At 39.0% G+C, this 26,540-nt stretch overlaps 1 protein-coding gene across 1 annotated transcript in view; it reads left to right on the plus strand.

Annotated features, from left to right (window-relative positions):
- The window catches only part of LOC128210573 (1-phosphatidylinositol 4,5-bisphosphate phosphodiesterase epsilon-1-like), a 181,789-nt gene that overhangs the window by 144,516 nt on the left and 10,733 nt on the right, over positions 1-26,540 (plus strand). The window contains exons 11-38 of the mRNA XM_052914925.1: positions 484-751; positions 1,723-1,872; positions 3,963-4,248; positions 4,749-5,005; positions 5,746-5,891; positions 6,474-6,621; positions 8,000-8,101; positions 8,830-9,011; positions 10,474-11,221; positions 11,818-11,961; positions 12,417-12,879; positions 13,643-13,781; positions 14,343-14,430; positions 15,540-15,662; positions 16,112-16,216; positions 16,788-16,895; positions 17,631-17,747; positions 18,441-18,596; positions 19,226-19,343; positions 19,622-19,736; positions 20,156-20,376; positions 20,773-20,874; positions 22,382-22,523; positions 23,514-23,638; positions 24,095-24,258; positions 24,662-24,817; positions 25,185-25,287; positions 25,932-26,137. Of these exons, the coding sequence (XP_052770885.1) occupies positions 484-751; positions 1,723-1,872; positions 3,963-4,248; positions 4,749-5,005; positions 5,746-5,891; positions 6,474-6,621; positions 8,000-8,101; positions 8,830-9,011; positions 10,474-11,221; positions 11,818-11,961; positions 12,417-12,879; positions 13,643-13,781; positions 14,343-14,430; positions 15,540-15,662; positions 16,112-16,216; positions 16,788-16,895; positions 17,631-17,747; positions 18,441-18,596; positions 19,226-19,343; positions 19,622-19,736; positions 20,156-20,376; positions 20,773-20,874; positions 22,382-22,523; positions 23,514-23,638; positions 24,095-24,258; positions 24,662-24,817; positions 25,185-25,287; positions 25,932-26,137 (5,182 nt within the window). The remainder of the gene's footprint in view (positions 1-483; positions 752-1,722; positions 1,873-3,962; positions 4,249-4,748; positions 5,006-5,745; positions 5,892-6,473; positions 6,622-7,999; positions 8,102-8,829; positions 9,012-10,473; positions 11,222-11,817; positions 11,962-12,416; positions 12,880-13,642; positions 13,782-14,342; positions 14,431-15,539; positions 15,663-16,111; positions 16,217-16,787; positions 16,896-17,630; positions 17,748-18,440; positions 18,597-19,225; positions 19,344-19,621; positions 19,737-20,155; positions 20,377-20,772; positions 20,875-22,381; positions 22,524-23,513; positions 23,639-24,094; positions 24,259-24,661; positions 24,818-25,184; positions 25,288-25,931; positions 26,138-26,540) is intronic.

The following is a 26,540-nucleotide window of genomic DNA, read 5'->3' on the forward strand; positions in this document are numbered from 1 at the left end:
TCGTATCCTGGTGCCGCCCCTGATTATAACATGGTCCAGTTCAAAAGATGCTCTTACTTTAAACAAACATAGATAAAATTATAACTCATGTTTGTGTCCCTTGGTCCGAAGAATTTAAATACCAAATACCCGTGAAAAAACTTCGCCCTTTAGTATAATTATCATTTCAAATAGCATAAATCACATTCAATGAAATTTATTGGCAGTAATAGATTAGCCACCTATAACATTTCAAAAGCTTTCGAACTGAACATTTCAGCGATGTTACTCTGCAATAGTTTATTTTTCTTCTTTCTCCATTTTGTTTAACTATCATAACGATCATGACATGCATTGAATTGAAAGCGTCCTTGATTAGTTTTACTTTTTAAAAAGATAATAATTTATTATACCATTGCATTTCGCGATGGCAAATGTTGGGATGTTGTGACTCGGGGACTGTTTGAAATGGGTACAGTTTGACTTGGGTTGTTTTGTCTACAGGATTGTAGACCGGAAGATGGCGGACAAAAGCAAGTTACTCCGGAAGAGCTCGAGCCAGGAGGAGAAACAGGAGGCGCTGCGCAGCCGAAAGGAGCTGATCCGCACGCGCCAGGCGAAAGGGATCTCGTCGAGCCGGCGGAAGGGCCGACTGGTTCGCCAGTTGTCGTGCGTGAGCGACAAGGAGCCGGAAGCGTACGTGGAGATCGACCTGGCTCACTTCCTGCCGCCTCAGTTCACTATGTCCAAGAAGGTCAAGCATCTCATTGAGGTAAATACGGAGACATATTTTTTTAAATGACACTCGAATTTAAAATTAAGTCATACATTTTAGTGATAAACCTTTAACTACTTACTTGATAATGCATTTATGGAAAATGTTTATTACTGATAACAATAGTGTAACCGTGTATTAAAAAGCTGAAAACGAACACATATTACCTGACTGGTGGGTCCTAAAAGATTTACAGTGATCAACTATCGTCTCATTGGGCAGAAATACCGTGTTTTATGCACATTTCTTTCAAGTTAAACACGGTATCCTTCATAAGAACCATTGTTTTCGATAGTATGGTACTGCTTTTTTGGGAGTAAGAATGCATCTTTAAGTTATAATACTATAATGTCCTGATTAAATGATAACGCATACAGTCGAACCTCGTTTGGCTCGAACTCCCAGAGACCGACGAAAATACCTCGAACCTCGAACAAATTCGAGCCAAGCAGGGAATTCGAGCCAACCGAATTATAACTGGTTTCGACTGTACTCGTTTTATTACACCTATATCGAATGTGCGAAATATTATTTATCTTTAAAGAATATTATGAGATAAGGTATCAAAGAAAGACTTCTTTGTACTAAAGAAAACAGTCGAATTGATTAATGTATTTAATTTCAATTTTAAGAACACGTCAACCCTAAAAAGGTCCAGGGCCGGTATTCATACAACATCTTAAGTCATTTCCTAACTTAAGTCACGTTCCTCAGTTAAGTATCGCATTTATCATATGATATAGTAACTAAATAGTATCTAGAATACTATATTTTTGTGAAAGTTTATGTAAAATACATATTTTTATATTTAAAAAAACTTGTACATTTCTTCAATTTTGAAAATGAAAGCATCGACTTAAGATAAAACAAAATATACTTAAAATGTTTATGAATACCGACCCAGTGTCTATGAGAAATTCTACAGAATAAGCTTACACGATTGACCTTGTATCTGACCTTGACCCCAGGATAAGCAGAAGAAGCTCTGGCACACGCCGTTCTACGACAGCGAGGTCCAGCTCAAGCGTCTGTACATCAAGATCAGTAAGAACCTGCCGGGGTATGGCTGCAAGCTTTACCATGTGAAGGAAGTCCTCAAAGGAAACACGCAGAAAAAGGTGAGTTACGCGCCATCAGCTGACGACCATACTTTAAGAATGTCACTCAAGTAGTTTGAGTTTTTTTTTTCATAATTTGACGGAAAAAAGCTGTAAGCTCAAATGAGGTTTTTTTCATAATTTGACTGGAAAAAGCTGTAAGCTCTAAATAAAATGAGTTACGCCCCGACAGGTGACGACTATACTTGTAAGCATGTAACTCTTGTATTAACAGTATGTTTATTACTTGTCGGGAAAAACCTGCTAACTCGAATAAAGTGAGTTATAACCCTACAGGTAATTGCAATACAAACATATGCCATTTTGAATTAAATTCAATAGAACCTTTCGGGGTTTAGCTGTGATCACTAACAGCAACACAAACTAGAAACGCCCGCCTGTTCATGACCGCACACAGGTAGTTTATTTTAAAGTCGAATGTGTCACTTAATAACAAACTTGTTAAACCTCGTCGTATGCCGGAGATGACCGAGGTGTTCCGATTGCCGACTCTGATGCGTCTACGTTCAGCGTGTGTAAAAATCTCAGACAAGATCGCAAATTGAATTATTTACTGGACATTTTCAGAATGTGTGTTGATATATTAGTTGGAAAAAACAAGCCCTGTGTCTTATTTCAAGTGATTGTTCTATCTTTTCCCCTAATTGACAATTCCATCAACATAATTATTCCCCCTGAGGAAAGTGCTTTGCTAAAGTAATGGAAGGCCTACTGAAATACAAAATAAATGTAGTTTCTAAGAGTGGTAATACACATTGAATGTTCCTGCTTGCAGATAATTGTTACATAAATAAATATCGACCTTCCTGAGAGGTAAAGTGCATCTTGTTAACCTGAGCTGGCTGCAGTTTGTAAACAAAGCGCCAGGGTGATCCGCAATCGGAAGGCCTCGGCGATTTCCGCCACCAATGCGACGACGGAAAATGGCCGAGATGCTCCGATTGATTCATCGATTGGAGTAAATCCCGTATTCTTATCGTACTGCCAATGATATCAACTGACAATAATAGTGCAGTGTAATAGTGCGGAGAAAAATATCTGAAAGTGTTACCGAGAGTAGTTTACTTTATATTATATAGATAATTAACGGAATGAGGTTTACCGTACCTTATTAAACTATGTGAGAAACATTGAACGCTTTATTTGTAAAGTGCATTCTACACATGAATAACCTGACATTGAAACATTTTTAATTTTTTATTGAATTCAGTGATTGATCAAACCGGTTGGATCATGTTTTACATGTGTCTTCCATTTTTAAACTTTGTTTTGTTTGTGAAGCTCCAGAAGTTTTAATTTTAAGCCACTTTTTTAGCTACTCATCATATCTTATAAGTTTCAATCATGTAGCCGCAGCAAAACTATAAGACTTTTAGTTCTTAGTGCGACCATTACCTAGGAAACAATTCTATCCTGGTATTTGGCGTCTAAATGTTGGACGCATGACCGTCTTATTCAATTCAATTTTTCAAGAAAATTAACCATGATCATTCCAAGCATGGTGGAAGCTAAATTTCAGAGACGACGTTAAATGAAGGGTAAAACTTCCAATCATGAACGGTCTCATGCAAAACGAATTAGCAGAAATCTCCATTTCTCTGTCCATTTCATGTTCCTTGATATTCCCGGGAAATATATTTATCACATTTTCATCATTTTCTTGGCTATCAGATTGGCCATCAAATAGCTATCAGATTTCTAGATAGAAAATGGTCGAGTATTCGGAAACTCGAACAATTCTAATTAACTAATGATGAAGTTGACCGTACGACCTTCCTTTCACCCAAGTCACATTTCGTCTACGACTGTATGAAATTATCTACGACCGGAATGTGTTTGTGGTCAGCGGCTTCATTTCAGGCTGTTCTTGCATCAACACAAAGCCACACGCGTTCAATAAGTTTTATTGAATGTAATTATCGATTCTTTTATAAAAGTAGTTGGTAAAATTTTATGTAAATTTCAATTTTGTTCGTCTAACTGGAAGAATAATGAAATATCAAACTTTGTTTCTAGTACTCGGAAATTGCCGTGAATGTAAGATATTTCAAGTTGTGTGTAACCTCATTCTCGGAACACGACTCCCCTAGGTGAGCCGCTTGCTTGGCATCTCAAGCGAGAAGGTGATCCTGTTGGACAACAAATCCAAGTCATTGACCAAGTCCCAGAACATAAGTGACCTGGACGAGTGGCGGACCGGAAGTGGGAAGTCGCATGACGGCCTCGTGCTGGAGTTCCGGGGAACAAAGACGTGGACGCTCTCCATGTTGTCCTCTGACAGCCTCAAGTCGGTGACGGCTGTGCTGTGGGACGCCCTCGACATGCATGGACGCTTCCTGAACAGCACGACCCTCCGAAGGGAAAGCTTCGAGTTCGGTATGGATATTTTTATAGGCCTATTGCAATGTGCTTCGAGTTCAGTAGGAATAATTTTATAGGCAGACTAGAATGTGCTTCAGATATTTTTAGGACTAGAAACATAATTTAGATGTTAGTTTTTTGTTGTTGTTTTAGGCACAAAAGACCTTAGGACAGATTCACAGTTGAACCTACTTCACATCATATATGATGTTAAAATACTCTACGAACGATACATAAACGTAAAGATCTATCAATTTAATTACTTTGCATTGGTAATGAACAGTAATTTTGATGAATCTTTTATCATCTGTTCCAGGTGATTTGCGAATTTTGTTGTGAGTAATTAAGAAATATATTACATGAATGGTTTGGAAGTTATATGAAAATCCACGCATTTTTTTATCAGACCTCATATATTTTGTAAATAAATGTGTATCAATTGTAGATTTTCGGACGTGTATATGCTTTTACTGAATGTGTATATTGACCTAACTGCTGTATGTTCCTTCCGTTAGACTTCCAGCGGAAGCAGCTGATGCTCGCCCCGGATGACGAGGGATGCTCAAAGTACTCCAAGGAGCTCGAGTCCCTCCAGAAGTTACTCCACTTTCCGGAAGAGGTCGCCATCCTGCTGACCACAGTGGAGGCGGAGGTGTTCAAGAGCGTGCCGCCCGGCGATTACATCCGCCAAGTCACCATCGACCTGAGCCGCGCCCCCGGAAATAACAACAAGGTTTCCGGTGTGGAGGACCTCATACATAGGTTTAACGAGGTATGTGCGGTAGGATTGGTTTGCTTGATTATTTTGTAATTTAATTTAGTGCCGAGATGAACACGTGTAATGTAAACATAAATAGAATATATTAACTGAATAGAACAGAACAGAACATGCATTTACCCGGTCAGACCTATGTGGCCGAATGTCTTGCAAACTCGTATAACATGATTGCGATGAAGCATTGCAATATCATCTTGCACGTCTTCACGTGTTTATATCACTCAAATTGAGTCGACTCCGTGCTCAACTGCAAACGTATTAAAACTGCTTCATCTCTGATAAAATGCCACCATGTCCAGAAACATGTTAGCATAATAGACATCTCGCATTATGCAGAAAAAATACTGCTGACTGTAGGAATGTAATGTGTCATGTTACAATTGTTTTAATATATCTAAAAGGATGAAAACATGTTGAAACATTCTTATGAATGATACCTAGGTTAGTTTGAAAGAAATGTGCAGAAAACACGGTATTTCTACCCAGATCGTAGTTGTTTTATTTACGGTCGAAAACTGAAGTTTAATGGCTAAATGCGTTACTATAGCTTTAAACATCATTTAAGTGGTCTACATTATATTGTGTAATCTATCTTCTAATTAGGTCAGCCACTCTTTATTTTTACCGCTTCATCTGATTAAAAAACGATTGACTGCTGAAATAAATGAATTGGAAAACCTTCTCAATGGACAAAATATAATGTTGACCACTAAGTCGCTTCTTTTGTCATTCAGGTACACACCTGGATCACACAGCTCATTATTACGCAACCCACTCACGACAACCGTAAAGCGGTCCTTTCCTGTATTTTACGACTTCTACATTACTGCTGGTGCCTCGGGAACTTCAACTCTGCTATGGAAATACTTGCCGGTCTCAAGTAAGTTTTCTCTTGAGTGTCTTCAATTTGTTAAAGGGACTCCCTAATGTTTTGTAAAATGCATTTTTATTGACAAAATATAGTGTGGCAAATCATTTGGTGTGTAAAAGTGTATTTGACGCTCAATACAGTTACTGGTATCATGAACCCCCAAAAAGTGCTTAAACATGCATTTCACAGATCAAATACGTCTCACGCACGTTAAACTGTACTTTAACAAATGACAGTTTAAGTTATTTATGTGTACTCGTTTTTACTCTCTAGGTATAAATAGATACGGTCTAAACTCGCTATGTTGAAATATTTTATCTCGATGTTACGGTTATGAAGAGCTTTTTCGTTATTTTGGGGTTAAGTTAGATATGTTTTGTATTTCGGTTATATCGAAAGTTCGTTATCACGAAGTTTTTTCTAGTCTAAAGACTTTGACATAGCGAGTTTTGACTGTATAACACTGTTGATGACTTCTGATAAATGACGAGAACCTCTCAGCGCTCAGCACGATCTGGATCGCCATTCTTTTTCCGGGAACCTATTTTGTAGTCCATGTATATGTATGGGTGATATTTTAAATCCCCTTAGGTCGGAAAAGTTAAAGCCATTCTGGCTTCTACTGAACGACGAGGATCTCTCCACCCTGCACACGTTCTCTGCCGCCATGTTTGCCCGGGAACCAACGGCCGAATACAGGGACGCCGTCAGCGCCGCACTGGACATTCGGGACTGCCAGGTACATGTAAATATATATACAGTCGAACCTCATTGGTTCGAACTGCAAGGGATTTACGAAACTACCTCGAGCCTCGGGAAAATCGAGCCAAGTGGGAACGTTTACATTCAGTTAAAAAAATCGGTTCTTTACATTCAGTTTGAGCCAATGAGGAAATCGAGCCAAGCGAGTTCGAGCCAACGGGGTTCGACTGTTTATGTATGCACACGGCCTGTAGTGGCTTTCAGGGAGTTTATTTTTGTATTCCTGCTGAATGAGAATCGTTGAGCACTCATTTTTTTAGTCGGCTTATTGTTCAGAACATTGTTAAAGTTAACTTAAGGAATGAATTGCGGGCTTGATGTCATTATCGGGGTATGAACGCAATTGGGTTGGTCAATGTGTGTGGAGTCCAAAGGACTCCACGCGTACTTTGACCAACCCAATTGCGTTCATATCCCCGATAATGACATCAACCCCGCAATTCATTCCTTATATTTACACCAATAGTTCATTATTTCATTCAAGAATTGTTAAAAAATACTTCATTTCATTTAAGAAAACCTTTCAGTAACCCGTTCTTACCCATTCGGCAAATAGAACGACCCGACTACAACCGGAAACATTTTTTTTTCAATTGACGTCACAATAACGCGGGAAAAGATCAACCACTTGAAATCACTTTAAAACGTAAAATTGAAACACTTCTGGTACCAATATATTTAAAATATAATAAACTAACACTTTTAAAAATGTTGATCTATATTTTACGGGACCTGCAGACACAATACAACCAATAACAAGATCAATAGCTTTCATGTATATTGTTATGCAATGAATTACAATCCGAACATATCCGAAGATGTTGCGTTCATCGATTGATGAACGCAATTGCCGAAAGGCAGTTCATTTAAGGAATGGAAGTTGAGGTGTAAATATAACGTTGTTAACGTCAAAGTTGTTAACGTTCAAATTGTTACTGCTCAAGAAGTTTAATGGATACGCTGGTGATGTGTTGTATTCTTAAAATATTTGAGACAATTGTAATTCGTAGAAAATGTAGAACTTAAATAAAGTAAATCAATAAAGGTAAACCATAAAAAATCGAATTTTGGCTGAGCAGAGTAATTGTGATAATGAGGCACATTTCTTTTGAAAGTAAACTAGCAAAAGTAACACTACGAAATCGAATAGTATTGCATTATTATTTATTTACAATGATTTTTTTTCCAAAAAATCAATAAGAGTGAACAAACAAGAAATGGGTTTTATAAACTGACTTATACCGTTTTTCTTGTCTCGATTTTTCGTTCACTCGAAATTCTACCATCGTTTCGGACGAGCTCGAGCCAATGGATTTCGACTGCATTTACCTTTTCAAAATTGGTATATTTTTCAGGTGGTTCCATACTTTGGTGGATTCCTGCGGGATATCCGGTCAGTGGTGATGTCATCGCCAAGTATTGTGGTGCTTCCGAGTGATCCCGACCACGCCCTAGAGGTAAGCAATGCTTACTAGCGTACATCATTGATTAAAACGTGTTCAAAATACAACCTACATTTTAAGCTAATATAATTGCAGATAGGCAATCATTAAGTTCTTGACTTAGTCATTAAGAATTTCATGTTTCGCGGGTGTTTAAAAGTCTGCCTGAATCAGCCAATGAGGTTGTATTCTAAGTCACTTAGATGACCTGAAGTCATTTCTGAATGATTAAGAAGGGCCCGTTATATTAGCTCACAACGCGCATTCTTATTCATTAAGAATTTACTTCCTGTCATCAAACTATTTCATAATAATGTTTGTTTCAATGGAGTATATTTATTTAAAACGAATTTATCTATGTAATCTATTTCCATTTTATCTGTTAAAACATACTATTTTTTCTTCCCGTTTCTTCCGTGAAAACATACTATTTTCCATAGTACATAATTATGTTAAAACTATTTTTCATTCCCATTTTTACTGTGAAAACATATTGTTTTGTTCCTTCTCATTTTACATGTGAAAACAAAAAAAATTTCCTTCCCATTTATCTGAGTAAAAATACTATTTTTCCGGCCCATTTTATCTGTGAAAACGAACTATTTTTCCTTCCCAATTTATCTGTGAATACAAACTATTTTTCCTTCCTATTTTATCTGTGAAAACATACCATTTCCGTCCTTGTTCATATGTTAAAACAATTGGACCTTCCCTTGTACGTATACCATTTTTTTTCTTCCCAGTTCATCTCTGACTATAACGGTGAGGACCGGTTTATGACGCGTATCGGGGTCGGCGGCATCATCAACATGGAGAAGTTGAAGCGTGCCCAGGCGATCCTCAACGACATCCAGCTCTTCCACTACCATAATACCAACGCCACTTCCACTGGCGCCGGAGATACCGTGGCCTACTCCAACGACTGGTATGTATGATACTAGAATTTGCAAACATATAGTTGTTGGAAGATGTACGTAAGGGGTTTGGTATTTCGTTCCTTTGGCGGAAATCCGGAGGGAAAAAAACACTGCTGTAACCATATTTTAAATTCTTGCAGTGTGTTTTCAGTTGCAATAGGGCCATAAACAGACAGGGAAGGTGGACTTTTTTGTAAAAAAAAATCTTTTTTTATTAGGCTTTATATCAGGACGTTATTGTCATCATAGGAGAATGGTGTTAAAGCAATTTTCTGTATAAGGCTTTAAAGGTTTTTAACTACATATTAAAACACACACTTAAAAGAATAAAAAAAATCAACTGACTTTAACAACGGTAGGGTCGGCGCCTATATCGAAGGCAGGGTATAGGCAACCGGTACCCACAGTGGCTTGATGACAAAGGCTCATTAAGATCACAATAAATAATTTCAACTAGCCAAAATTATATTTTATACATACTTGAACATGTATATCATCAAAATAATACATTGCCATAAACATAAAATGAAATTTGACAAAAATAAAAAATACCCTATACTGTAATATGAAACAGTATAGGGTATTTTTTATTTTTGTCAAATCTCATTTTATGTTTATGGCAATGTATTATATTGATGATATACATGTTCAAGTATGTATAAAATATAATTTTGGCTAGTTGAAAGTATTCATTGTGACTTTAATGAGCCTTTGTCATCAAGCCACTGTGCCCGTACCCAATGTTTTAGGCCTAGGCACCGTTACAAGTTTGCAAGTTTATTTCAAAGAGCCCAGTTCACGATAACATGGCAGCACAAGTACATGAGACAATGAAATACATACTAAGAAACGATGCTATTTTAAAACAAGAGAGAACATGCAATATACACATATACAAAGTAGAAGATAATGGGAGACACTGTTTAGAAATGCTTTAACGAACATGTGTGATATAAATAAGGTTAACGTAACTCTTATTGCTTTTCGCATGTAAGTATATATGTATTGGCAGCGTTAAAACGTATTGAATATTTCTTTTACAAACTGACGTAACTTTCTATATTTTCAAAATTGGTTGTGACCTAAAATAATTGTTATACATAATGCACATTTACTTTTATGAATTACTCATCTAAAGTCACGCTGGCTTTCACGCGTTATTTGTTCCCACGATCTTAAAGAGATGAACGTGTATGTTGTTGTTTTTTCTGTTAAAAACATTACTACAGTCGAACCCTGTTGGCTCGAACTCACAGGGACCGGCGAAAATACCTCGAGCCTCGAAAAATACGAGTCAAGCAGAGATGCTTACCTTCAGTATAAAGAAATCGGCCCTTTTCATTCAGTTCGAGCCAACGAACTATTTGAGCTAAGCGAGTTCGAGTCAACGGGGTTGGACTGTATATGCATAGGACAAATTTGCTACTGATAATAAATATCTCGTTAAGAAAATACCTTCCATTATTTCAGGAACAATGACGACGTCTTTCTGGATTCCACGGACGGCGGCGAGAGCGAGACGGAGCTGGACTTTGAGTCCTACCAGCCCATCCGGCCGCTAGCGGGCGGACATGACGTCATGGTTCTCACGCCATCGTATGCAACGTTGGGACATCAGTGTTTACAATTCATGAATCACGGTAGTACCGTCGTTCACGTCGATGAGGAGAGCGGCCGCGTGTGTATGTGCTTCATGCGGCTAGAGGCCGATAACGTGACGTTAACGTGGAAAAAGCCGAACTGGAGTGCACTACGCGGAAACGTGTCAAGTTTACCGGATTACGTGTTACGCGGTGATTTCGACTATAGTTCTATACAGGCAATGTACACGCGTTATTGCGGTGGGGACCACGTGTATGAATCTATTGAGGAGGGTTATTTGGATCTCACAAATCTGAAAGAAGTGTCTTGGTGCCACGAGGATATAATAGATTTAACAACGACTTCCAAACGTTTTGGCTTAGACGATATCACGCCAGAAAAGAATTGTTTGTGCCTGACCTACGGTAGTACATTGGCGGAGAATAAACACCTATTCTTTGCGGGCCCAAACCATTGTGCACAAATGTGGTATCAGGGATTAAGCAAGCTTTGTCAGGCGGTTCGCAAACTACACAGACAGACGGACAAGCGAATACAGTGGCTCAAGATGCAGTACCTCCAGCTGTATTACGACAATGAACGCTGCCAGGGACCCACGCCCGCTGAGGCCATTAGGGTACCAAACACAGTTTTGCATATCAAATTGTCCTTATTTCTCGTTTTGTTGAATGCCATTTACCTTAAAGCTGCACTCTCACTGATTGGCATTATTGACTTTTATTTTATTTTATTTTATTTTATTGGCTCAGAATCATCTGATTTTGGCATCAATGCATTTAATTCAATCATATCAGATAACTCACTAAAGGACAGATCTAAATTGTATGGAACACTGCCGAAAAACTCTTTTTTTTCTTAATGCGTTAGTAACGCTTTTAGCCATAAAACAATTTTTGAATGTAAATATGATAAAATGCGATTTAAACTTTCGTTCGCAGTCTTTTATCACTGGATTTTAGATATGTACACAATTTTGGCTTCCAAAACCAACAATAAAAAAATTCAAACGGTAAATCTGAGAGTACAGCTTAAATGAAAACCAGAGTCGTAACGAATATACAGTTTGCTGAATGCACCATTGTGCGGCTACATAAATGTTTGTTTAACTAAAAAAATCAGCAAAAAATAATGTCTCTGGTTAACATTCTCGTATTGATTGGTTTCATAAAAATGTGTTGATGCATGCTTTTTATGTGGACGACCTTTCTACAGGTGTTCGGCGGGCGGCGGTGGACACCAGGCGGCCCACAGGTTAATTCTCTGTCCGACAGCACTTCCTCATTTAAGCGGACGTCCAGCTTCGCCGGCTCCAACATATTTACCAAGAAGAAAGGCAGCTCTTTCCAGCCTTCAAAGGTACAATCGAAACTCGAAGAGTCGAACTCATTTATCTCGATGTCCTGGTTTTTTCGATTTTTCTTCATTTTTTTTTCGATTATTTTATGCATTAAAATGTTCGTTATCTCAAAGTATTTCCCGAGCTCCCAACGACTTCGACACTTCGACATCTTCAAGTTTGTAGTTACACGCCCTCTTGGTCATTCGTTGTTTGAAAAGTGTGATGCTTTTATGAATGTCATTTATTTGAAAAATTCGGCTAATAATAGTAAGATGCAACTTTATATTCTGAAAAACTTGTTCAGGGAGTGTTGTACCGATTTAACATTCAATTCACTTTTGATGTAACTGCCAATGAATACAGTTTGACCATCTTGAATCAATTTTCTTTAAATTAACGAAACATGACCTTTTCTTTTAAGTATTTAAGACTTCATCATAAATATATTTTCAAGAGTAGTGTTGTTTGACAGGAGGCGAGCCCAAAACCATTCCAACAGCGGGACAGCTCCAGTTCCAGCCTGACCAAGCCGAGGAAGCGCTCCCCGAGCCCCGTCTCAAGAGGCAACCGCACGAGCATCGGAAGCACGGGGACCACGTGCGAGACAAGTAGTGACACGAACGTCATCCTAGGCTCGTCGAAGGAATCTGCGACCGCCCGCTCTCAGAGTCACCCATGCACGTCTACGTACGTGAAACGTTACCGTACGCGCCGGCGGAGCAGCGTTCTGGGGAAGCACCTGCTCGGAGAAAACAAGAACAATTCAATAACGCATTCCACCCGTCTTTCTTTCTTCGACTTCGTGGACCTGTTCCGGTCGTTCTCGCTGCGCAGCCGGAAGGACCTGCGCGACCTGTTTGATCAGTTCGCCCTCACGAAACCTAGCGGGATTAAGCCTGCTCGCTCTACCTCACATTCCATCACCAGCGACAGCAGTATGTACTATCTAAGTTTCATCAAATTTAACTACAAAAGCAGTCATTTTTGTCGTTGTTATTTTTGTGTGTTTTAATACCAAGCTGTTATGCTGCTAAGTTCACGCTGCCAGGCTGTTGTTATGCTGCTAATTTACGCGGCTGCCGACGTCACGGACATGTGGATTACTAGTATTCGTTCTGCGCCGAGTGGTTAAATTCATCAATGAATATATATGTTTATGAATGTTTATGGCATAACAGTGTGGTAATGTACAACCAAGTGTCTCTGATAACACAGGAATTTATTTTTGAGAAATAGCTTTGTTGAAGCTAAGATTTTCATTCCGTTCTTGACATTAAATGCATTTCAAACTGTTCTTGTTTTGACAAAATAATCAGCTCAATGACTTTGTGATTCCTCTTAGTCAAACTGACATACGTTTTAATTTCCTTTGAAATTTACCATATATTTATATTATCTTTATATAACACCATCATACATAGTCTAGGAATGTCTTCGGTTTAACACTTTGCGTAGTATTTCTTTTATTTATATGCTTTTCCGTGGTTTATAGAGATTTATCAGTGAAATAAAATTGACATTTCACCATTTAAAGCAGTGATAATATCATTTTGATATTTTTCGCTGATTTGCAATTTTAGCCCGGTCTTGGGTTCGAAATCAACCGTCAGCGCGCACAGGGCTGGGACACAATTTCAATGACGTCATTTTCGATTTTACACTGATACAAACATTTTTTTCTCTTTTTCCCCTCTCTAGACATATTGACGCGGAACACCGGCTACGACCTAAACCACTCGATGGACACGTCGTATATTCAGCGCCGGAAGATTTGCGACGCCATTGCAGTAGCTTCAATCTTCGAGAACTGTGCGGGCGTCGATACATCACAAAACAAGTACGGCATGGCCAGTTATTCGCTTTTTTATTCTAAATACCGTTTGTTTAAACATGTTTTCATAGAGCTTATTGAAACTTTGTTACCGAACTGCCAGTTATCGTTACTTGTTATGGAACAAAAGCTTCATCAATAATGAACGATAAAGATGTTTACAAATTGTGAGGTCAATAGCGGGATTTTAAGGCCTTGTTAAAGTTAACAACGTTGTTAACGTCATAGTTGTTAACTTTCAAATATTTACTGCTTTTGAATTTTAATGGATACACTTGTGAACTGCAGTATTTCTAGCAAGCTTTGAGACAGCTGTTTAAGCTTTACTTGTTTTATTTAAATCCATGAGCACATCTTCAACAATTTCATGTTTCAAAGTTAACAACGATGTCGTTAATTATGTTGTTAACTTTTACTAAGTTCCGAATGATCGGTCTATTGTCTTCTAAACAGAATAGTTTCACACTTAGTATCTGGGCGATGTTCAATCTTTGAATATGTCCGTGCTTCAGTTTGACAGATCTCCCTGTTGTTAGACACTCAATTATCAATCCGTTTGTCTTGCAGGTGCCTGACACTAAAGATATTCCGCGAGTTTCTTGAGGAGTACCAGGAAGAACATTTGGATGACTCGGACATCCTCGCGCTCATCAAGGTAGCTGTTGCAATTAATCTTATAACAGTTTCGTGCTTTATTAGCAACTCGACAACCTTTGGTCGTGAAGACGTTCGGAACTCCTTGGCCATTTTTCATCGTAAACAACCTCGGATGTATATGGACGGTTTACTATGTTAGAAATATTTACATTTAACTACGCTGAAAGTAGATCGCGTAGTAATTTCAATTTAGAAGTAAACTTAATGACTTTACTCTTGGAAATCTTAATAAGTTATGCAATAATTCAATTCATTGGCAATAAATTTAAATTAAGATATACAACAGACATGTTAAAACACTACAAATAATTAACACTAGTATTCAAAAATATACGAACCACTTTACTGAAGAACCGACAATCATCCGAAGTTGTTTTTTTTATGGAGATGGTCGAGGAGTTCCGAGTCCCGTGAAGAAGGTCAATGGGTGAAAGACAAAACGTTAAATTTAAATGCTCCTCATACGCTTCGAGTTTGTCGAACAAGTCATGTCCTTGATTGTACAGTCAGAATCGCTATGTCGAAGTTTTTTGGTCTTCGGGTTATACCTCGAGATAACGAATATTCGATAAAACAGATATAAAAAAGTGTATTGCTAAAAACGAAGAAATAATCGACATAACCAGAACATCGATATATCAGAGTTCGACATAGCGAAGTTCGACTGTAATATATTCTGTATCTGACCACGTCATAATCGTGGACTTCACCTTATAAAAAAGCCATAATATTTTTGAAAACAAAGGTCACCATTAGTATTGCTTAATCGTTTTACTCAGAATGGTTGTCGGTCATATATTTTTCCGCTTATTCCATCATCCAAAGGCCCAACTTATATGCTGTAAATGCTCGCCATGCGAGGATTGGACGAATAACCTGTTTTTATATGAATGAAACATTATGATAACAAGTTGTTGTATTCAGTACAGGTCTTTTTAGGAACTAAGAACGATTTAGCTAATCGGATTGTTCAATATAAATAATGGACCGATACAATGGACGTAGTTAATGATGTATGAAGGTTGACATAAATTGCATATCGAATACCAACTCATATCTAGTATTGGTTATTAAATGTTTACAAATGACTCATTATTTCGTCTCCAGCGCCATGAGCCGGACCCCACCCTGAGGGAGGCGGGATGCCTGTCGTTCGAGGGGTTTGCCAAGTACCTGATGGACAAGGAGAATTACGCATATCTGTTCGAGAGAACCAAACACAATGATGAGGTTAGACATTGATTATTCTTAAATAAGTAAGTAAATAATATGTTTTATAAGATTAGTTTTTCTCCCACCTCAGATAAGAAGATCCAAACATTTGGCCATGCTGGAATTCCTTAACTTGCCCGCAAGCAAAGATAAAACAAGTACCCGTATGGACCTCATTTTTAATGTCATCGCACAATTTACGACCTTGTTGAAGATTATCGTCTGTAGCATCACGGAAACCTTGTTTTGTGGCAATATTTAATATTTTTCGTTTTCGGTTAACCTCGTTACCGCAAAACGTCCTACGCTCGGGTTTGAATGAACATACCTTACACGAGCGCCCATAAAAGATACTTATAATCAATAACATTGTAAGCAAAAATAAAAATTATAGCGTCAGCAAAAAACGAATAATGTAACAATCTAAGACTTGTTCTTAAAAGTTTAATTGTTTCTTTCCCTGCTAGGACATGGACCACTCGCTGTCTCACTATTATATCGCCACCAGTCACAACACCTACCTCACCTCACATCAGCTCAAGGGAGACTCTTCCGTAGAACTCTACAGTCAGGTATACCAATAAAAATGCTTTAAGTAATCCTTATTAAAGAAACACAGTCTAGATAGAATCACAATTTAAACTCATACGACTTTTATGATCAAAACAAAAAATGTATATGATACGTGTACAGATAAAAAATATAAGTGATAGAGTCGAACCACGTTGGCTCGAAGTCCAAGGGTCCGTCGAAAATACCTCGAGTCTCGGGGTATTCGAGCCAAGCGGGAATACTTACCTTTAGTAATAAAAAATCGGTCCTTTACATCCAGTTCGAGTCATCGAGGAAATCGAGCCTACCGAGTTCGAGCCAACTGCGTTCGACTGTATTTTTAGCGTTTTTTTAACAAATAAGGCATATATATGTTTCATAGACGTTGAACCTTCAAATAATCAACACAATATACCTACGGAATAATTGGTCCATGTCAAGAACCCTTTGCGACTGGAAAAGGGGATATCAAGCAACTAAATCCGAGATTAATGTATCGTTATTAATAAAACTACCCTTCAAAAACTAGTTATAATGAATTTTAACACAGAGGCTTTTTTTTTCATTATAACACCCCCAAATGTTTTGCAGATCCTGTTGTCCGGGTGCCGGTGTGTGGAACTGGACTGCTGGGATGGAGATGACGGCATGCCCATCATCTACCATGGCTACACCCTAACCACCAAGATCTCATTTAAGGTAAACGACTGTGTGCCTTATGTTTTGTCCTCGTTTGGTGATGTTTAAAGCAAGGTACTTGTATATATTATATGTTTATGGCAGCTATTGTTTTGCCAAGAATTTCTCCTTTCAGCTTAAAAACAGTTTCTTACCAAGGAAAGTTTATAAGGGGCACAATAAGGGTACATACGGGATACATTAGGGGCACAATAAGGGTACATACAGGATACATTAGGGGCACAATAAGGGTACATACAGGATACATTAGGGACACAAAAAGGGCACATACAGGATACATTAGGGGCGCAATAAGGGTACATACAGGATACATTAGGGGCACAAAAAGGGCACATACAGGATACATTAGGGGCGCAATAAGGGTACATACAGGATACATTAGGGGTACAGTTAGGGTACATACAGGATACACTAGGGGTACATTTAGGGTACACACAGGATACAGTAGGGGACCTGCAAGGGTAAGATAGGGGTAAAAAGGGATATTAAAATGGGATAGTTGAAATAATGATAATCCAGTCATCAATTAGGGATCATATGGCCTAATGTTGTGAATAATGTATGTCCGCCAAAGGAAAGCTATGTTAAAGAAGTATTCGAAAACTTTGGCCAATTATGAATGAGATATATCCACTTGACATTTCTTTTAATCTAAATGTATCCTTAGACTTTTATCGCATTTAAACTATTTTGACGAAATAGAATATTGAATAGTTTCCATTCATGTACTTACAGTCGGTGGTGGAGGCTATCAATAAAAGTGCGTTCGTGACGTCACCGTATCCCGTTATCCTCTCGCTAGAAAACCATTGCTCTATCGCGCAGCAACAGAAAATGGCGCAGATCTTCAGGGTAAGATAAAGATATTTTCATGGATTCAAAATTGTGCATTTTTCATATATATGTAAACAACATTTATGGAACATAAGTACCTGGTAGAGCTTGTCCCTATTTGTCAGTAGAAAATATGAATTTGTTGTTGTTAAATATTAAGTATAAAGTTATTTTAAAGTTTTTATCGCAATATTCTGTGGTAAATTTAAAGCTGCACTCTCACAGATACTCTCACCATTTTTACAACTTTTTTTTATTTTTTGTCTTGTAGAGAGCATTTTTTTTGCGTAATTATCTGCAAACCAATGATATAAGATTGCTGACAAAAATTCAGTTCGTAGATTTTCATATTGCCATTCGAAATTTAATGTTTTATGGCTTAAATAGGTTAAGAAAAAGATAATTTTTAAAAATATAAATATAAAAATCTGCCATCTAATTTTTTGTCAGCAGTCTTATATAACTGGTTTCCATGGATTTTCGCAAAAATTCTTTCGTTCCAAGACAAAAATTAAAAAGTTGTCAAAACGTTTAATCTGTGAAAGTGCAGCTTTGAAAAATCAATATACTAGCATTACATTAATAATAATATAACACATTAAATATCACAAAATCAGTTTAGTTTGTGTTGGGTGATCGGCTAATTTAGTATGTGTTCGGTGATCGGTTAGATATAACGCATTAAAAATATCACAAAATCTTCCAATTTAGTCTGTATTCGGTGATCGGCTGGTGACGCAGTTCCTGTTTGACACGGACTTCAGTGACGATCCCATGCTGCCCTCGCCCAACCAGCTCAAATACAAGATCTTGCTCAAGAACAAGAAAGTGTGGGAGGAGGGTGACCAGCATGCCACTGCTAAAAGGGTAAAATGGTGTTTTGTATCATTTGATAGGATAAAACCATCTGGGTGCACCAGGACCTTATTTCGAGAGAGTTTTTTCAACATATTAAGCTGAAGTTATTGACTTCATTAAGCCACATTTATTACTTAATCTTGATTTTGCTAAATAAATTAATTTTATTGTGATTATGGTAAGATTATTTCCTTTCAAAGTCCAAAAAATCTTTAAAATGAGAACATTACACAAAGTTTACAAACAAAAAGAACTTTGCTTAATCCTGTTATAAGAAACTTAAGATGTTTCGAAAACAAATGGGGCCATGCATTCAATGCAGTTGTATATTGGGCACACCGCTGCTGTGACGACAAGTGGAAACATTTGAATAAGATTTATCTGGTACAATGTAATTTTAGATTAAAAAATAAAGTATATGCATTGAGGGTTTTATAAAAAAACAACGCACCGATCGTTGCGCCGTCGCTTGACGGACAAAATATAAATGTTTATTCGAATAATTCTGACACAATTTTCTGTCATTCAGTATATAACGTTGCATGAGTATTAGAATATAACAGTCATAAGTAATACAATAATTGTGATTGTGTAACCGTGTAAATATTACAAAGTATTTTACCCTGTCTGAATTGCAGGCGTCGGCATTTAGCCGGAACTACAGCATTGTTCTAACAGAAAGCGGCACGTCACAGGACTTCGACTTTGAAGATGATGATGACGACGAGGAAGATGACGTCACCGTCATTACGGACGGTAAGCTATATGTAATACAGTTAACCTCGTTTCCGCAAAACACCCTACGCTCGGGTCGGAATGAACCTATATTACACTCTCGACCATGGAAGATACTTATAGTCTAAGCAGTTGTCTTGCCTAAATTGCATAACATATTTATCTTACTATACATGTATCTGCCATGTACGTCTTTTAAAAAAGCTGTCGACAGAATGACAGTCCAATGGTAAAGCCTTTATAAACAGTAAGCGTGCTATCTCTGACCAAGTGTGAAATATCACCGCTCATTCTTACAGTATCCGGTAAGGAGTGTCGGCGGTCCGTGGACAGCCAGGAGAGCCGGACCAGTCCGGAGGGCGATGACAAGGATGTACACATACAACCTTCCGGCTCTTGTGGCGATCTCGCCAGGTGTGTATCATAATATGTTGTTTTTTCAAATACAGTCGAACCCCGTTGGCTCGATCTCCCAGGTCCCGAGAAAAATACATCGAGCTTCGTGAAATTCGAGCCAAGCGGCAAGCGGGAATGCTTTTATTCAGTCGATAGAAATAAGTCCTTTACATGAAGTTCGAACTAACGAGGAAATCGAGCCATGCGAGGTCGAGCCAACGGGGTTCGACTGTATGAGATTTGAACTCAAATGGGTATAAATTCATAAAACGAATATAAGTCTTAATAAGAAGATGACTGTGATACAAACAGCAAACATATTGATGGCCTTATGTCCTCAATGATGTAATTCAATGATGTAAATCTTAAGTAGAGTTAGCTATAGGTATACATACAGCTTATCAAGATTATGTTATGTATTTGTTTTCTTTCTTCAGGCCCACTTCCTCTTCATTCGGCGAGAGCAGCAAGGGAAGGCCACAGAGCCACCCGGAACTCGACTGGCAGTTCGACGAAGAGATACCGGAAGCCAAGGCGGCGGCGGCGGCGGCGACCGGCGGAAGCGCTCAGCAGGCCGCCAAGAAGACCAAGAAGGCCAGTCAGATTGCCAAGGAGCTGTCGGACCTGGTCGTGTATTTGCAGGCTGTAAAGTTCAGAGGTATGTTGTTTTAACGTCACGTGCTCATATTCCATTATATATCTATCTGTTTTGGATGTGTTAGAAGTTTAACGTCATTTCAATGTACAGACACAAACACGCACGCACGCACGCACGCACGCACGCACACACACACACACACACACACACAAACACAGAAAACACACACACATACACGCACACACACACACACACACGCACACGCACGCATGCACGCACAAAAGCGAGCACGAACGCACGCACGCACGCACAAAAGCTAGCACACTCGAATGCACCCCCAACGCACAGACGTTTTCTTTTCTTATGTATGATTTCGCTATATAGTTGTGTTTAGAAAAATGTACTTTCTGTACTATTAATATTGTTTTGCTTCTGTATACATTCATATTTTTTCAGGTTTGAACGTCAGCCCGAACTCGTCGCTGAAGCAACGTTACGTCAAGACTGGTGCCGCTAAGAAGATGCACGGGGCCAGCAGCACACCTCCATCATCCCTAGGTTATCCCCTTTACTAAGTTCTTCATTAATAATACTCACACAAACTTATACTGGTTTCAAAGTTTATAAGCTTACCTTAGTTGAATCTTTTCCCCATCATCCTGTTGCAACCGTCTTGACTATAATTGAAACAAAAACCTCAAATATGAAGAAGTTGTAACTGACATTTCCGAATATCATATGTCACCCGACCACAACATAAGCACAGTACAGTCGAACCCCGTTGGCTCGAAGTCCCAAGGACCGTCAAAAATACCTCGAGCCTCGGGGTGTTCGAGCCAAGAGGGAATGTTTACCTCCAGTATAAAGAAATCGGTCCTTTACATCCAGTTCAAGCAAACGAGGATAGCGAGACAAACGAGTTCGAGCCAACGGGGTTCGACTGTATCTCCCTTCGTCAGAAGATGCCAGTTTCCATTCCCTTCAGGTAGCTGGTCTCCTTAACAGTTAGAAAGCCGAGATTCAGAAGATCACTGTATCATATTTCTGTATACAGTCGAAACCCGTTGGCTCGAATTCGCATAGCTCGAATTCCTAGTTTGCTCGAACTGTTTGTAAAGGACCGATTTTTTTTTATATTGAAGGTAAGCATTCCCGCTTGGCTCGAATTTGCTGACGCTCGAGGTATTTTCGCCGGTCCCTGGGACTTCGAGCCAACGGGGTTCGACTGTAGTTTATACCTTTTACAGACAGTCTCGACCACTTCATGAACACTGCCGATCACTCTTCGTCAGAACGGGCAAGATTCAGCGTCCTCCTGCAGTCATGTCTCCTCAGAAGTTTCAGAAATGCATTGTAGTAATGTGTGTATACCTCTTTCATATCGATGCGACCACATCATTTACTTTTGCATCTCCCTCCGTCAGAAGCGGTCATACCACTTCATGAACACGGGCGCTCCATTCGTCAAAAGCGGCCCGACCACTTCATGAACATTAACAATTTATCTCCGTCAGAAGCGATCTGATTCCGTGCCATTCTGTTACTTTGTTTCCTCGAAGTTCCAGAAGAGCTTTGCATTTATTTATTTATTTACAACTATTTCAGATTGTCCCGATCCCGAGCAAAACATGAACGCGGGTATCTCTCTCCCTGTCAGAAGCGGCCAGTATCTCTCTCCCTGTTAGAAGCGGCCAGACTCCAGTGAACAATGAAAATATCTCTTGTCTCCTCCAAACTTCAGAAAAACTGCATTGTTGCCTAAAAGTTTCAGACGAGCATTTTATGTATAATTTCAACTCTTGCAAACCGTCCCTACCACATCATGAACACTGGCATCTCCCTACAACGGGAGTGGCCAAATACCCAGCCCTCCTGCTACCTTGTCTCGTTAAATATTTCAGAAGAACATTATAGCATATGTTTTAACTCTTTCAGACCGCCCCGACCACAACATGAACACGGGTATCTCCCTTCGTCAGAAGCGGCCAGATACCCAGCCCTCCTGCTACCTTGTCTCGTTAAATATTTCAGAAGAACATTATAGCATATGTTTTAACTCTTTCAGACCGTCCCGACCACAACATGAACACGGGTATCTCCCTTCGTCAGAAGCGGCCAGACTCTACTCCTTCCTGCTACCTCGTCTCCTCCCTAAACGAGAACAAGGCCAAACAGCTGTGTAGGCGCAACCCTAACCTAGTCATCAAGTATCCTTTATCATAGCAGAATGCCTAATAAAACGGCGTTATTAAGATTTAAGTTATCTTATCATCTTTGATTGCTACACTTTAGCAGATCGAGGTAGCCAGGTCAAATTTCTTAAGATGGCAAAAAGTGAACACTAACATTACGATGCACTAAACGAGATAATATCCAAATTATTATATGACGTCTTAATTTGATATGACGTCATGAACATTATGTCAAGGTTTGACGCTTGGTTGATAGCGAGTTTGATAACCTTAGCCTTATAAACCAACCTGTCATCTTTCGTGCAATCAAACATAAGAAAAAAATGACAATTTGGGACTGGTAACTGTGAGCGACATGCTATAAAGATTATTTTTCACTTATTAACAGGCATATATGACTAGTGTATGTATGTTGCATAAATACACTGTATCCGATCTACAAATCGTAAAAAATCAATGCGTTTTGCTTACTGTAAAAGAAATGAGAGCAATTTTCCACATATTTTAAACATCCCATTGCTCATTATGGCAAACTGTGTTCAAGTCGGCTCCAACCAGTTGGCTGTAAATTGTAGTCTTAGTTATAAAACAAAATCAACTTCCATCCCCAATGCTTATAGGCCTAGTTTAAGCCTTCTATAAGTGACCCCCCCCCCCCAAATCTGTGTACAGTACACAACCTCTGTGTATTGATCTTAATCTACTTGCCTTTATCCCGCTTATCAGGTACTCCGATCTGAGTATCCTGCTGTGCAGTTTTGAAGGTTTTATTATAGAAATGGACCCTAATTGGCCCTGAGCCAATAAACGAATACACAGGAAATTGGCCCCTTCTGCGACACCAGTACAATTAGCAGGAGATGCACACCAGGGGATTATCATGCCAAACATTTCTTAAACTAGGCCTTTCAACTAGGCCTTAAATAACTCCCCGACCCTTTAGCCTCAAATGAATTTTTTGAACACACATGAGTAAGAAAGTAGCCCTTGACCAAATGTTACAAGTCATACGGAAAAACAGCTGATGCGAACCTACCCTGCAGCAATGAGAATAGACTCTTCCAACTTCAACCCAGTACTGTTCTGGGCCTTTGGCATCCAGATGGTCGCGCTCAACTACCAAACAGAAGGTAAGACAAGTGGGTCGGCCATTACTAATTATAATCATTGCATGGAAATTGCTACGCGATCAACTTGCAGCGTAGTTAAATTTCTGACATTGTACCCTCAGGTTGTTTTCGATGGAAAATGACCGAGGAGTTCCGAACGGGCGAACATTTTATGTTGTACAATGAGAAGGCAGTAATTCAGCAGTCAGCTATTATTGATTTTAATCAGGTGAAGTGGAAGTCATAAACAGTGGCTTGCTCGGTCAGTGTGAATTTGATGTAGCGCACGTGAAAGCTTAAATATTGTGAGTAACTCTGAACTTACCCAAAATAAATGGTAATGCGCCTACGTCGTAGAAAGCACTTTATTGTTATGAGAACATACAATGTATTAACAATCTTGAAACATTTGAAGGTAACAGAAATGTTCATAATTACACATGTATAAACTAGCATTGCATTTATCACATCATTCAGACACCGCGGCGGCCATCAATTCTGCGATGTTCGAACAGAACGGACAGAGCGGATATGTGCTCAAACCGGCGGTCACGTGGGACAAGAGTCACGTGATGTATAACCACTTCAATCCGCTTGACAAGGAGTTCGACGGGCTGCACACGCTCGTCCTGATTCTGCATGTGAGTCAAGTGTCAATAATGTGACGTTTATTTACAAGTTTCTAGTTACAAAAGTGTAGAAATATAATCTTGGGGAGGTGAAAATTCTTAGGCCGTACTAAATTGTTTTTTTTTATGTTTAGCGTCAATCTTTTATTAGTGCGAATACCTATCTAGCTATCCTGAAAAAAACGAACTCCCAAAAAACATTACTAAATGTTTTAACTGGGGTGGGGGTGTTGGGGCCCAAAACGGGATCCGCTTGTGGACATATCGGCTGGCTGGTAAAAGTACTGGCAAATCTTTAACAAACAAATACTTAATGATGGTGGTTTTATGATTTTATGACCGCTTCGTTTTGTCCACAAAGTTTAATAAGTGTAATACAACACAATCTTTAACTTCTATGTATCTATGTTTGAAGGTGATATCTGGCCAGTACGTATGCCCGAACTATTCGGCAAGCACCCAGGTGGAGGTGGAGGTGATAGGGATCCCCGCGGACTGCGCAAAGTACAAGACCAGGGTGATACCCCGTAATTCACTCAATCCCATATGGAACGACGTGTTTACACTGCAGGTATGCGGTCAGACTCTACTTTTCGTGGGGTAAAACTTGCGAACGCCTTGGGGGAGGGGTGCGGGGGGGGGGTTGTTAATGGCTTACAAACTGCTCGCCTTTGGGTATTTTGGCTTACCAACTGCCTACCTTGGGTTTAATTGCCTTAAAAAATGCACGTTTGTTGTATAATTGTCTTACACACTGCCCGCCCTGAAATTATTTGGCTTACAAATTGCCCGCATTGGGTTTTATTATCTTACTGCCCCCCTAATTGTTCTATTTATAGCTTTGTATCGTGTTTCCACGTGTATTTGCTAAACTGTAAACTAATACTATATTTGAGTTGAGTTGAGTGGAGTAAAAGTGACTTCATCTTTGTTTTCAGGTCATGAACTCGGAGCTGGCGTTTATTCGTTTTGTTGTCATGGATACCGTCACCAACCACATTGTTTCCCAGAGAGTCATTCCACTGAAATGTCTGCGACCAGGTATAACATCAGCTGATAACTTCAACCTGTGGTTTTAATTAATCAGTTTTGTATTTTCAATAGATATCAATCGCGTTTTAAATGTCTGATAAAAAGAATATTGATTGATGTCGAGGCGTTGGGACCTCGAGAAAAACTTCGGGAAAACGAACATTCGATATAACCGAAAAACAAAACATGTCTGATTATCCGAACTATTTGAATACATGTTCGACATAACCAGAACATCGAGATAACAGAGTTCGACACAACGAGTTTCGACTAAAATTGTTTTAGTTGCAAATATCTATTCGATATTTCAGTGGAAGTTAATACTCAGTGCATAATACCATACTTTCAGTTTAGTTTGTCTTGTTATTAGACATATGCTAAAATCGTATGGTAAGTGCAGTGGTTATCGCACTCCCTTCTCATAAAGGTGACCCGGATTCAATTCCCGGCCATGGTACATGCGAATTTGGTTTGTGGTCACCAAGCCCTAGTGAGTTTCCCCGACAACACAAAACCAAACTCTCGCGCAACATAGTACCAACGAGAGTGACTTAATATAAGTTATCATAACTTTCTTTACAATCGTTGTAAAATATAATATGTTTAAACTAACATTGAAAAATAAAGGACCATTTTTCCCGTCGTTGTCCCAGGTTACCGTCACGTGCGTTTGCGTTCCCCTAGCAACCAGGCGCTCGAGCTAGGGACACTCTTCATCTTCTCAAAAGAGGAGGAGCCGAACATGGAGACATGCGGCCGACTGGAGTACACAACAGAGACCACTTCCGCTTCCCTCAAGTCCGTCTTCTCCCGGGTCAAGGACACGCCTGACGGCGGCAAGGACGGCAAGGAAGTCCACGTGAGTATTTTGGATATTGTCGTCTGCTCGTGTGGTTTTCTCGGTATGCTATAAAAAGAGTTTTGGTATAGTTTTTGATAGCATATCTATGTCTTTTTATGTCTGATTCGATACCTTGGACAAAGTTATGAACCGCCTTTTACTGAATTGCGTTTCTAACGCTTTCCAAAATCGTGGACTTCAATGACATTTGAGCATACATCAACTATTGTTAAAGGGTTCCAGCCGTCAGTATTTTAGTTTTAACACTCCTTATAATTTGCCACATTTTATTTTGTAATAAAAATATTTCTTCCGTAAAAGGTGCATTTTACAATCCATGAAATATGTAAAAGTGTAAATGCAGTTTTAGTGTTGCTTTTACTCATTTCTTTTAGCTCGATTTTGACGAAAACCGATAGCT

The sequence above is a fragment of the Mya arenaria genome, chromosome 12 (assembly GCF_026914265.1).
Source record: "Mya arenaria isolate MELC-2E11 chromosome 12, ASM2691426v1".
Lineage (NCBI taxonomy): Eukaryota > Metazoa > Mollusca > Bivalvia > Myida > Myidae > Mya > Mya arenaria.